Source organism: Syngnathoides biaculeatus, chromosome 4 (genome assembly GCF_019802595.1).
Source record: "Syngnathoides biaculeatus isolate LvHL_M chromosome 4, ASM1980259v1, whole genome shotgun sequence".
Classification (NCBI taxonomy): Eukaryota; Metazoa; Chordata; class Actinopteri; order Syngnathiformes; family Syngnathidae; genus Syngnathoides; species Syngnathoides biaculeatus.
Genome location: NC_084643.1, coordinates 11663697 through 11677114, shown reverse-complemented (window position 1 = coordinate 11677114; position 13418 = coordinate 11663697). Strand labels below are relative to the sequence as shown.

Sequence of the window (13418 nt, the reverse complement as noted above, 5' to 3'; positions counted from 1 at the left end):
TCTGGTGGTGGGTAGGAAGATTAAGAAGACAAAGGTAGAGCAGAGAACCAGGTGGTGGAAGCTGAGAAAGGAAGAATGTCGTGCGACCTTCCGGAAAGAGGTGAGACAGGCTCTCGATGGACAACCGAAGCTCCCGGAAGACTGGACGACGACAGCCAAGGTGATCAGAGAGACAGGCAGGAGAGTACTTGGTGTGTCATCTGGTAGGAAAGGGGAGAAGGAGACTTGGTGGTGGAACCCCAAAATTCAGGGAGTCATACAAGGAAAGAGATTAGCGAAGAAGAAGTGGGATACTGAGAGGACTGAGGAGAGGCGAAAGGAGTACATCGAGATGCGACGTAGGGCAAAGGTAGAGGTGGCAAAGGCTAAACAAGAGGCATATGAAGACATGTACACCAGGTTGGACACGAAAGAAGGAGAAAAGGATCTCTACAGGTTGGCCAGACAGAGGGATAGAGATGGGAAGGATGTGCAGCAGGTAAGGGTGATTAAGGATAGAGATGGAAATGTCTTGACTGGTGCCGGTAGTGTGCTAAATAGATGGAAAGAATACTTTGAGAAGTTGATGAATGAAGAAAATGAGAGAGAAGGAAGAGTTGAAGAGGCAAGAGTGAAGGACCAGGAAGTGGAAATGATTACTAAGGGGGAAGTCAGAAAGGCACTACAAAGGATGAAAAATGGAAAGGCAGTTGGTCCTGATGACATACCGGTAGAGGTATGGAAGCAATTTGGAGAGATGGCTGTGGAGTTTTTGACCAACTTATTCAACAGAATACTAGCGGGCGAAAAGATGCCTGAAGAATGGAGGAAAAGTGTTCTAGTTCCCATTTTTAAGAACAAAGGGGATGTTCAGAGCTGTGGGAACTATAGAGGAATAAAGTTGATGAGCCACACAATGAAGTTATGGGAAAGAGTAGTGGAGGCTAGACTCAGGACAGAAGTAAGTATCTGCGAGCAACAGTATGGTTTCATGCCTAGAAAGAGTACCACAGATGCATTATTTGCCTTGAGGATGCTCGTGGAAAAGTACAGAGAAGGTCAGAAGGAGCTACATTGTGTCTTTGTGGATCTAGAGAAAGCCTATGACAGAGTACCAAGAGAGGAACTGTGGGACTGCATGCGTAAGTCTGGTGTGGCAGAGAAGTATGTTAAAATAGTACAGGACATGTATGATGGCAGCAGAACAATGGTGAGGTGTGCCTTAGGTGTGACAGAGGAATTTAAGGTGGAGGTGGGACTGCATCAGGGATCAGCTCTGAGCCCCTTCCTGTTTGCAGTGGTAATGGATAGGCTGACAGATGAGGTTAGACTGGAATCCCCTTGGACCATGATGTTCGCAGATGATATTGTCATATGCAGTGAAAGCAGGGAGCATGCAGAGGAACAATTGGAAAGATGGAGACATGCACTGGAAAGGAGAGGAATGAAGATTAGTCGAAGTAAAACAGAATATATGTGCGTGAATGAGAAAAGTGGAGGGGGAAGAGTGAGGCTACGGGGAGAAGAGATAGCGAGGGTGGACGACTTCAAATACTTGGGGTCAACAATACAGAGCAATGGAGAGTGTGGTCAGGAAGTGAAGAAACGGGTCCAAGCAGGTTGGAACAGCTGGCGAAAGGTGTCTGGTGTGTTATGTGACAGAAGAGTCTCTGCTAGGATGAAGGGCAAAGTTTACAAAACAGTGGTGAGGCCGGCCATGATGGACGGATTAGAGACGAGAGGTGGCACTGAAGAAACGACAGGAAGCTGAACTGGAGGTGGCAGAAATGAAGATGTTGAGGTTCTCGCTCGGAGTGACCAGGTTGGATAGGATTAGAAATGAGCTCATTAGAGGTAGGGACAGCCAAAGTTGGATGTTTTGGAGACGAGGTTCGAGAGAGCAGACTTCGATGGTTTGGACATGTTCCGAGGCGAGAGAGTGAGTACATTGGTAGAAGGATGCTGAGGATGGAGCTCCCAGGAAAAAAAGAGCGAGAGACAGGAAGACCAAAGAGAAGGTTTATGGATGTGGTGAGGGAAGACATGAGGGCGGTTGGGGTGTTGAGAGAGGAAGATGCAGGAGATAAGACCAAGATGGCAAAAGATGACACGCTGTGGCGACCCCTAACGGGACAAGCCGAAAGGAAAAGAAGAAGAAAATGCAGGACAAAGCGCTTAACAGAAATTTACAAATATGCACACAATCAATATGTCTGCTCAGAAAAATTCCGTCATCTAAGTGAACAAAGCAAATAATATTTCTGTAGTGTTGCTGTTTTTTTGGGCACTTGCAGGTTTTCTAAATCGCTAAAACACATTCCTTGAAACCTCCACCTTTTTTTTTTTTTTTTTTTTTAAAGTCAGCATCGCAAACGCAAATCCCAAAATTCAAGATACAGTCACAAAATCGCAGACTGTAAAACTGTAAAACCAAACTACTGACTCAAAAGTCACCCCAAGTCGCTGAAAATGAAAGACCCCAAAGAAAAGTTGCCACACACGACACGGAGAAAGGAAAACATAATCACGAGATCATAAAGATGCAGGAATAATCACAACTGCAATGAATTTTGCAAAATCTTATTAGAATCACAATCATTGTTAATGGACAAGTACTGTATGTCAAAAACACGCAAACCATTTGGATTTTGGTCATAGTTGGTCCTGTCCTGTATTTTGTTCTGAGAGTTCCGAGGTTGCAGGTTCAAATCCGGGCCTCGCCGATGCGGGGTTGGCAGGTTTTCCCGGTGCCTGCGTGGCTTTTCTTGATTGAAGGTGTGAAGCGTTGTTTGTTTGTTTACGTGCCCTGGGGACCAGCTGCGGGCGTACCCCCGCCTCTTGGCCAAAAATAGCTAGGATAGGCTCCAGGACGCCCACGACAGAAAATGTGGGCGTGAGACAGATGAAATATGACATACCGTGTCTTGTTTTTTTTTTAAAGCTGCATTCAACCTTTTATGTTCACCGTCAAGCATGTTTGCAGACAGTTTGAGTTTACTTCGTTTAACGGTTTCACAAATAAGGATAAAATCAAAGCGGATTGCTCGTCCAAGCGTAAGTGTCATGTTTAACCAGTAGAGGTCAGCGCGCAGCTCTTGAACTTCTACTGGGGGGGCACTGGGCGGGGGGTACGCTAGTGCACGACACCCCACCAAAGAAAATTTGTCGTAAAATCTTAAATGAATGATGTCTTTTGATATCATCTATTGGGGTGCTGCTGCCATGTAGGCACATCTTGGTGTCCAGGAAATATGTTGAACTGCGTTTAGGAGTTTCATTTCAACATGATGCTTTGCTGCCCTCTTGTGTTACTTTGCTGTCAAGAAAGTTGCTTCGGCCTCAAGCTGTTCATTCATTGCCATTCCCAGTTGACGTTTATGTCTAAAACAAAGACGCGATGTTTATAATGGCACCACCTAACTTCAAGTCTACTTGCTTAATGCTTGCAAACAATGCAAACCGCCATAGACGGACTAACGAAACTAGCATGTTGTCGCAGTAGTCGCAACCCTATAAGCAATGTTAAATGATCACTTTCATCACGCGGTGGCAATACAGCAGCGCTTTCTTACCGAGCTTGACCGGGACTGTAAACAGGGGGAGTGGGGGGGGGCGGCGGGGGGGGGCGGTGTCGAGTCTGGGCGCGCCTCCGCCCGTTCATTTGCCGCTTGGAGACAGACAAGCTGTGAATTGTACATGACATCATCACCAGCGAAGGTCACATGAGCAGCTCACGTTCACGGCGACGGCTAAAACGTGCGCGCGCACAAACGAGGCAACGTTTCAGGCGTCGCGCCGTCTTCACGTTCAAGGACAAAGCGCACAACCAAGGTGGGTGATTTTCAGCATGTCACAAATCACGATGAGATGGTGGATTTTATTTCAGTTCTGTTGTTCTTGTTTTCCTTTCGGCTTGTCCCATTAGGGGTCGCCACACCGTGTCATCTCAGATGAACGCACATTTGTTTGGCACAGTTTTACGCCGTTAGTTTAGTTTATTTTGTTAGATCATTCAATCTGAGCAATCTCTGTCAGACAAAAAGTATCATTGGCATGATTCAATGATAAATAGCAAGATGAAGGATGTTTTTGATTTTCATGGCAACAAATCCACAAAGTATGACGACGACAAGGTACTGTATGGGCCGTTTACTGGTTTGTTTGCGCGTGTTTAGATGAGCGCGGCTCTGATCGCCGACCGGCAGCTCATCCAAAACTTCTGGGAGAAACGAATCGACCGGCACGAGCGCGACGCCGCCAGCGAGGAGCGCAGGCGCGACGCCAGCGCGCTGCACAAGTGAGACGTAAATCCTTCCCGCACCTAAACGGCACCTAAATCCCCCGGCGGAAAGGCCTTCTCAGCGCCACCTACGCTCACAACAGGTGCATGTCATTCAGCGGCAACAGAAGCCTGACTCCAGATGTGATTTACGGGACGTGAAGACCTGGAGAAGCCTCACAAAGTTCCACTCCAAATCGGAGAACAAGAAAAGACACATCTGCAGGCTTCCGTTGCACAATCGGCCGGAGCGATTACGATGAATATCCTGTCATTTATCGAGACCTACCTTATACAAGCAAAACGGCTCATGAAGACTTTCCAAATATTTCCCAGAAACATCTTGAAAGCGTCCTCGTGTATTCGTTCTGCATAAACGCTACCCAAATGCCTCGTTCAATCTGCTCCTGTCGCCATTCAGGACAAAGTCAAGTCAAGACCAGCCAGGTGGCTTGTTCCTAATAATAATAATAATAATAATGAGAAGAAGAAGAATCCATGCACCGTTTTCTGCCTACAAGGATCCTAAAATCAATTGAATATGAAGCAACGGCGGTAGACAACCGAGCGAGGGCCAAGAGGCGCCGAGTGGCTTCCCTGATCAAAGACAGAGTTCGAGTCCTCAGAACCGTGAGGCCAACACTTTCCAGCTAATCCACTGTGCTAAATTTAGTGCACGACTAATTTACCGACATTTAGCCCAAAACCTAATTGATTGACATTTACCACACGAGTCCTCATTTAGAAATGTTTAGTGCTCGTCATCTTCAACATTTAGCATGTTGTCATTAAATAACACTCAGTACATATCCTCATTCGTGGAGTGACGTTAGCATTTAGCGTAACCCAAGCATGAGCCATCCTCCGTCCGTCGCGGCTCATCCCGCCGCCGCTGTCGTTGGGCAGGTCCGGTCATCCCCTCATCATTTCGCAGTTCTCAAGCAGCTTTGCCTTAGCTCGCTGCACGAATAGGCCGGAAAACACGCTGCTACCGGCCAGCTTGCCAAATCCTCATGGCAAACTGATAAGTGACGAGAGGTCACCTCGCGCTAACGTTAGCTACTGACGTTCCTCAACGACGCTAGGCCTATTTTAGGGGGAGCCGGGGGGGGGGGGGGGGTGAAGCTCCCTGAAAAACCCCCTACCAAATATCTGGTATTGTGTGCTAATGTCAAAGCTTTCCTGTCTTAGTCATCCTAAAACTGAGCTTCAGGCCCCTACCTGGCACCGAGCCACCCCAGCGACGCAGAAATCTGTTAATGGCGTCATTTAACGATGTCATAAATGTGCTGCCACGTGGAGGAAATATCACACCCGCCCACCCAGAACTTCAGATGTCCCACAAATCACACCCCGTTGCCTGGCAACCAGTTCGCGGCTTGATTGAGGGAAAACCTTCCGGCCCGTCAAATGTCGTCAACTGAAAGGAGGCCGACGGCCTGCGCGGGGATGTCCGTCATCGTAATCATTTCAAGCGTCTGCCCGATTGTGCGTTTGCGAGGGGAATAATCCGCAACAGTCGAAACGTAGCCGGGCGATCGACAGCTGCGCCTCCCCAACGCGGGTGCTGACGAGCGCTCTCCAAACGGGATGAAGCTCACGCGGCAAATATGTCCCACGACGCCCGAGCTCATCACGGCCGCCGGTAATCGATGCCTGGCGACCGCGTCCCGTCTGAAGGGCGTCGGTGTGGAAGGATTGACGTTTCCATGGCAACCCAGCCACAAGCGTGTACTTCAACAAATGGGCCGGAGGTTTTTTTGGAACGTTACCAGTGCCTTTGAATATCGTAAAATATGTTGTAAGGGTTATAGGTACCAAATTCAGTGATTCTTCATCATGATACTCGTAGCGCACTCTGAAAGTCGCCGTGCTCTGTGGCGTACGCAAGGTGTCGTCAACGCGTCCTGCAGGAGTTTTTCACATCGTCCGAGCTCACTTAATCGTTATTTACATCGTTTTAAAGGATCTGCACTGAAAACTAAAGAGTAGCTCAACATTTTATCCACGCTTTTTGTAGACCGTATCGACTAATCGTCCATGAAATAAAAAATAGACAGGCCAGATTTTTCCCACCTCGACAAGTCGGCGGACGGCAGCGTCGGGGGGGGGGGGGGGGGGGGGGCTTTTGAGACTCACGCCGGTCGGCTCCACGTGCGGCGTGTCGAACTCAAGGGAACGCCAACTGTTTATGTTCGCTAGTTTGCGACGTTGTTTAAAATGTCAGCACCTCGCTCCGAGTTGCGTGTGTCGTCTCCACGGAACACTCGCAAACGGCAACTTAACCGTTGAGCAGCCAGAACCTCGGCGGTCCGCGTTGAAGACATATTTGATGAACAGGCGAGGGCTCGTCTCCGGCAGACTAAAGACACCATTTCTCATGATTTCAGAGGCATTAAAAAACCCACAAAATTATCATTTATCGCCCTCAAAAATGTAGGCCAAACCCTTACTGACGGCATTCCTCAGTCAATATTTGAAAACAGTAAGCCAGACCTGATGTTGTCATGAGAAGCAAGCAAGACAAAAATACAAAATTGTCAGACAACAGTCAAACAAAGATTTCCTGCTATTTTGCAATTGTGATGTACAAAATAAATCAAGTGCCCCCTCTGGGACGATAATCACACTTTGGAATGTAAATAACGGTGTTCGCATTCACTGATGAGCGCTAGCGGCGCCACAGAGTGACACGCTGTACTGAGCGCACTCCCATTTTTTTCTGCTTTCCACGACATCGCTCGGGTGGTGTTGGCGCTCCAAAAGAAATAAACGAATGTTGCCTGTTTGTGAGGGTGCCGACGTACCTTTCGGTCCATCTTGGTTTGGAGTTGGCGCCGTTCGCCTCCGTTGCCAGAACGAGGCCTCGATTTTCCGACCGGGGTTTCTGCTTCCTCTTTTGTGTTTCCAACTGGCAACTGGATTGGCTGTTGTCACGCATACTCCCGCCATCTTATATGGAGAAACGATACACACACAGCGGATGATCCCAATCAATGAGAAATGAATCACAATCATATAATGACCCAGCAACATCGAATGGACGAATCAACAACTGATTATCAAATGAATTGGCAGCTGCTTTGACAATCAATTCAGTTTACAGTTATTAATCAGACCTCCCACCAGTAAATATTTGCCATTTTTTTTTTTTTTTGCAGTCCTCAAAGAAAGCAGAATTGCAGGTCTTTGTGTGCAATCCGGCACGGTTCTGAGGACCGGGATTCAAATCCCGGACCCCCTTGCTTGTGTGGACTTTTTATGTCCCCCCCCCCCGTGCCTGTGTGGCTTTTCTTCGGGCACTCCGCTTTCCTCCCACATTCCAAAAACATTAATTGGACGCATTAAATTGCCCCGTCCGGTGTGATTGTGAGTGCGACTGTTGTCTCTCTCCGCGTGCTCTGCGATTGGCTGGCGACCAGCTCAGACCTCCTGCATGATGGCAGCTGGGACAGGCTCCAGCACTCCTGCGACCCTCGTGAGGATAAGGGGCTCAGAAAATGGATGGATCCATTTTCCAAGCAAGACATTGGAAAAGGAGATTTTTTTTTTGCGGTTTTTCTGACGTACATCTCGCGCTTGTTCAATGTCTTGCGTGCTTCTTGTCGACAAGTTCCCGCAGCGCAGCTCAAAGTCTGAACGCGATTGGACGACTTTTGTGTTTAGGAGAAGCGAAAGCGTTGCTGTTGGTCACTTTGGCGGCAATGACTTGACGTTGACTTCCTGTTCCTCTTCCTCTTCCTGTCCTTGTCAGGCTCCGCGGGGAGTGGCTGGTCCGTCTGGAGACGCGGAATCATCACCTGAAGAGCCTGGAGGAAAACTCCCGCTTGAAAAAGATGAAATATTAAATTAGCCCTCGCTGACTTGCGCGACATCCATCGAATTAACTCTGAATAAATGTCGTTCTCGTAAAATGTTCAACCGTATTCTACTCGTCTGTGAATTCATCAAGTCGACACCTTCCTTTAATTCGTCACAAAATGTATTCATTCATTTATTCCACAGGTGTCAAACTCAAGGCCCGGAGGCCAGATCCGGCCCGCCGCTTGAGTTTATGTGGCCCGCGAAGGGAAATCATGTGTTTCTTGTTATAATCGCTACCCAACCTTCAAATTGTCATATCATATGTGATAATGTGAGATATTGCAAGCATTTTTGTGTGACCAAACATCAACAATACTTGAAAAACCCATTACCCTTGATTTGTGATTGTGATTCCCAAACTAGTTCATAAATTTAATGCGGAAATATGATGAGGCAATCAAATATTTTGATGGTTTCAGTTTAACGGCCCCCCAGAGGAAAACCGTAACCCGCAACAAAAATGACTTTGACGCTCTTGTTTTATTCATTCACATTCTATTCCGCTTATGCTCACGCGGGTCATGGGCGTTCAGGAGCCCATCCCAGCTATCTTCGGGCGAGAGGTGCGGAAAGCCCTCAACGGGTTGCGAGACAATCGCAGGGCACCTACAAGTGTCATCAGTAGAGGCTGTGCATGGGCAGGATGCTGGTGTTTCTGCTCTTTTCCAGGAGTTTCTCTCTGACCGCGGGTGCGAGAACTTGGTGCCAGATGTAACGCGGGTTCTCCACGGGGGGCGGCACCCGGGTGGGCGGCGCGGGTAGCGCGGCGCCGTCCTCATCGCGTTGCACACGGTCGGGCTGCAGGGCCACAAGCGTGTTGAAGCACACGCCATCAGTCTTTCCCTGTTGCCGTCCGTCGTGCTGCAGGCTGAACACGCCCAGCGTGCTGACGTTGTGCTCGTAGTACGCCGACGGCATGGCGTCCTGTACCACCATGTTGGCCGCCCACGTGACTGTGTGAGTCTTCAGAGCCGCCGCCGCGGGGAGGTGGGGCCTGGGTGCTGAGGGACACCACAGGAAGTCAGGACAGGGATGGGTGGCCAGAAAGCCAGAACATTCTGGTGGCACGTTCTAATGGACAAATACAAGCAACGGTCAGATGAGCGGGCTACCTTTGACCAGCAGGATCCAGACATTCTGATCCGCGCTGAAGATCAGCACTAGCCTCTGGACCACGTGGCGGCAGCTCACATCCAGCGGCAGTGTGACTGGATGCCAGGCCTCTCGAAGGTATCTGAATGCAGTTATGGTCAGCGTAAGGCAACTCTCCGGCAGAGAGAGAAGTCCCAAGTACATTCTCACTCAGAAACACATCAAAGACCACTGTGAACCAGAGAAGAATCCAAAACCACTTTGGTTCAGACAAATCCAAGCACACTTTGACCCGGAAATCCAAGACCAATCTGACAGATTCATCCAAGATCCCTTCGACTCCCAAGTATTAGACCACTCTGACCCAGGGACAAGTCACAGAGTACACTGACACAGATGGAATCTAACACCACTCTGAATTAGGGAAAAAAAAAACCCATCTCAAACCACTTTGACCAAGAGACAAGTCAAAGACTGCTATGACTCAGCCAAGTCCAAGATCTGTCTCATTCAGAGATAACGCTTACCCAGGTTGTATCTAAAGACTGTTCTGACTCACAGAGACAAGTCCAGGACCACTATTACACATCAAGGAGACCAAGATCCCTCTCACGCCACCTTCCAACACAAACCAAACGTGGTCTTACTTAAGCCCGAAGTCGATGAGCCGCAGGATATCTCGGCCCCTCAGAGGGAGGGAAGCGCGCCGGTCCCACCAGGCGGCCTGCAGAGAGTCCTGGTCCGCTGATGACAAAGTCTTGATGCTTCCGCCTAGAAAGGCAGACAGTGAGCACGTGATCTTACCCAAAATGTACAAGCAACCCGATGCGCTCCAGTTTTTGCACGGCAACTCCGACTGGACAAACGTACGATTGCACACCTGTGATCTTGGCCAGGAAGATGAAGCGGATCCACTGAGGTCCCTGCTCCTGGATCAGCAACAATGTGATTGGTTGGCACTCAAAGCCCGCCTCCTCCTTCACCTAAATGCAAACAAACCCCCCCAAAATTGGCTTTGTGGCGCACTTTAGCCCCTGAGGCCAGCTTGATTTGGGAGTATAAAATGCGGTAGTCCTGTCTATCATGAGTAGACCCACACAAAATCCTCAATTAGTCAGACCCAAAAGACACGGTAGTTCCACTATTTTGGCTTAAGGTGACATTTTAGGGGTCATTTCCACAGATCCTTGAATTTGGTATATTTTGGAAGGGGAAATTCATCCTACGAAGCCAGTTTGACATTTAGTGGCACTGTCGATCACGATCAGACCAGCAAAAAAAGTGTCTGGAAGTCATACTTCAAAATAGACGGAACATTTGGAACGATCCTTCCGCTCACCTCTCTCAGCAGCGCCTCCTGCAGGCTCTCGCCCACCTCCACCCTACCCGCTGGCAGATACCACTTCTTGTAACAGTCCTGCTTAGCCTCCTGGACCATCAGAACCTCCTCCTGACAAGAGAGAAACAGAGAGAGCGTCTAGGTAACTATGGCAACTGTCTTGATTGACAGAATCCATTTGGATGAACTTTTGCGATGTGCGTCACCTTGTCGTTGAAGATGACGGCGCACACGACGTACGTGACGTTGTTCTTGAGGGACGCCGGCTTGCTTTGCTCGAGGCCAATGTCGCACGCTGTCACCTCGCAGCCGAGGCCGCTCAGCAGATTCTCCACCTGTGTCTCTACCTCTTCTAGCTCCATGTGACCGACTCACTGCCCTCTCATTGGCTGATCTCAGCTAACCAGCTCCGGACACCTCGTGGACACAACCGGATTTCATGCCACACGTGCCGGGTTCCCCTCCTTGAGCTGTCACCCTATCCTGGTGGAGAGGTTTGTGTGTCCCAAAGATCCCAGGAGCTAAATTGTCAGAGTCTTCGGGTCTCTGGTAGGGTCACCCATGGGAAACAGGTCCGAAGTAAGGGACCAGACAAAGTATGGCTGCAAAAACCCCAATGACAAATACAATTAATTCCTTTGCTAGGAAGGATTTGAACCCGCAACCTTATTGTGGTAGAGGGTTTTTGTGTCTCATTGATCCTAGGAGGTAAGTTGTCTGGGGCTTTATACCCCTGGGTAGGGTCACCCATGGGAAACAGGTCCGAGGTAAGGGACCAGACAAAGTATGGCTCCATAAACCCCAATGACAAACACAATTAATTCCCTTGCTCGGAAGGGTTTGAACCTGCAACCTTAGAACTCCATTCAACGAGCTGTCACCTTATCGTGGTAGAGGGTTTTTGTGTCCCGCTGATCCTAGGAGGTAAACCGTCTGAGGCTTGATACCCCTGGTACGGTCACACGTGGCAAAAAAGGTCCTCGGTAAGGGACCAGACAAACTACGGATCCAAAAACCCAAAAAGAAAAGAAAACATTCAGGAAGACGTTTTCCCTTGCCCGGAAGCAGGTTATCCCCCCGGGAGCCGAGCCTGGAGGTGGAGCTTGAAGGTGAGTTCCTGGTGGCCGAACCTGCACACAAGGAGCCTACCCGGCCACGGCCCGAAAGGATAGGGTAGGTCCTCGCCCTTCCTGTGGGTTCACCACCTGTGGGAGGGGCCATACAGGTCGGGTGCAGCGTGAGCTGGGCAATGGCCAAAAGATCTCGGGGATCCGATCCCTGGTGACAGAAACTGCTCCGAGGGATGTGGAATTTCACCTCTCTGCCACAGAACGAGACTGAGCTGGTAGGTGAGGTTGAGAAGTTTCCACTAGATATGGTCTGGCTCCCCCTCCACACACGGCATGATTTTCGTACTAGTCCTCTTTCCCAGTCTGTTGTTGCCCATGGTGAGAGGTGCCACGCATATGTGGGTGTACTTATTGACCCCCCCCCCCGAGACAGGTGATGGGTACCGGCTGGCCAGGCGTAATGTAACTTTTATGGACAGAATCTCTAGGCACGGTCACAACATAGAAGGTGTCCGGCTCGGTGGACTCAGTTTTGCATCTCTGCATTTGCAGATGATCTGGTTCTGTTGGCTTCATCAAGACGCGATCTCCAACTCTCATTGGAACGGTTCGTAGCCGAGTGACCAACTGCTGGGATGAGAATCCGCACCTCCAAATCTGAGATCACGATCCTCAGTAGGAAAAGGGGTCAGGGATGAGCTCATTCCCCACGTGGAGGAGTTCTAATATCTCGGGGTTTTGTTCATGAGCGGGGGGAAGAATGAAACGGGAGCTCAACAGATGGATATGGGGGAGGGACACCCCCCCCGTACGTCTGCCGGCTGGCCTGGGAATGCCTGGGGACCGCCTCGGAAGAGCTGGAGGAACTGGCTGGGGCATCCCTGCTCAAGCTACAGCCCCCCCACGACCCGACTGCAGATAAGCGGTAGAAGATGGATGGATGGATGGAATTCTCGAGGTATTTCTTTTCACTTTAGCCTTTTGTGTTTGGCTATTCGCATTAAATGATTTAATCATCAACTACAGAGTAACAAAATGTTGAAATGACGACAAGGGGCGGCCACCCGGTGCCCAGCGGCGTTGTCGCAAAACACAAAATGGGGCATCGTTGAACTGCTACAGCTGTAACTTGTGTAGAAAAACAATAATTCAGACAGAAATGTTTACTCCGGCAAGTGATTTTTTTTTTCAGCCTGATATCATCACTCTCCTTCTTCAATGCAGCCCGAAAGTTATGAATGATATTAAGATAATGCACCAATCCTCAAGAGAAGGTTGCACAAGTTCATCTAAACTATCAAATTATTTACTCAAATATCATCAAAACACAACCGTCCAATTGAAGCCCGTCAAGACTCGATACTTACAATAAAGTTTCTTTCGGCTTGTCCCTTTCGGGGTCGCCACAGCGTGTCATCTCAGATGAACGCACATATATATTTGGCACAATTTTTACACCGGATGCCCTTCCTGACCGACGCAAACCCTTCTCAGGGAGTGGAGGCCCCAGTGGGATACGAACCCACAACCCCTGGTTTACCAAACCAGTGCTCTAACCACTGAGCTACAGGGCCTCCAAGACTCGATACTTACAATGTTTTCTTAAAAAAAAAAAAAAAAGCGGGGAAAGACTCGATCCAAGCTGAATATCTTCCTGAAATGAACTCTGCAATGTTTTGATATTTGAGACGTTAATGCTCGCCGCACGGACACTTACTTCCGTCTTAGTGTTTTTTATTTTTAAAATAAAAGCTAATGTGTACTCATGTTGGAGATTCAAGACAAATTATTTGTA

At 49.0% G+C, this 13418-nt stretch overlaps 1 protein-coding gene across 4 annotated transcripts; it reads right to left on the bottom strand.

Annotated features, from left to right (window-relative positions):
- Positions 1 to 8409: 8409 nt before the first annotated feature.
- nudt18 (nudix (nucleoside diphosphate linked moiety X)-type motif 18) lies at positions 8410 to 13334 on the bottom strand. 4 transcript variants are annotated; one of them, XM_061816427.1, is made up of 7 exons: positions 13217 to 13334; positions 10760 to 10970; positions 10554 to 10664; positions 10095 to 10197; positions 9862 to 9985; positions 9235 to 9356; positions 8410 to 9123 (listed from the first exon to the last, which is right to left on the bottom strand). In XM_061816427.1, the coding sequence occupies exons 2-7, from the start codon at positions 10913 to 10915 to the stop codon at positions 8741 to 8743; spliced, it is 999 nt and encodes a 332-aa protein (XP_061672411.1). In that variant the 5' UTR covers positions 10916 to 10970; positions 13217 to 13334; the 3' UTR covers positions 8410 to 8740. The 4 variants fall into 4 exon arrangements, with proteins under 4 accessions (XP_061672411.1, XP_061672410.1, XP_061672408.1 ...); XM_061816426.1 differs by having other exon boundaries at positions 12991 to 13296; XM_061816424.1 differs by having other exon boundaries at positions 8415 to 9123; positions 10760 to 11155; positions 12991 to 13296.
- Between the last annotated feature and the right edge of the window lie 84 nt (positions 13335 to 13418).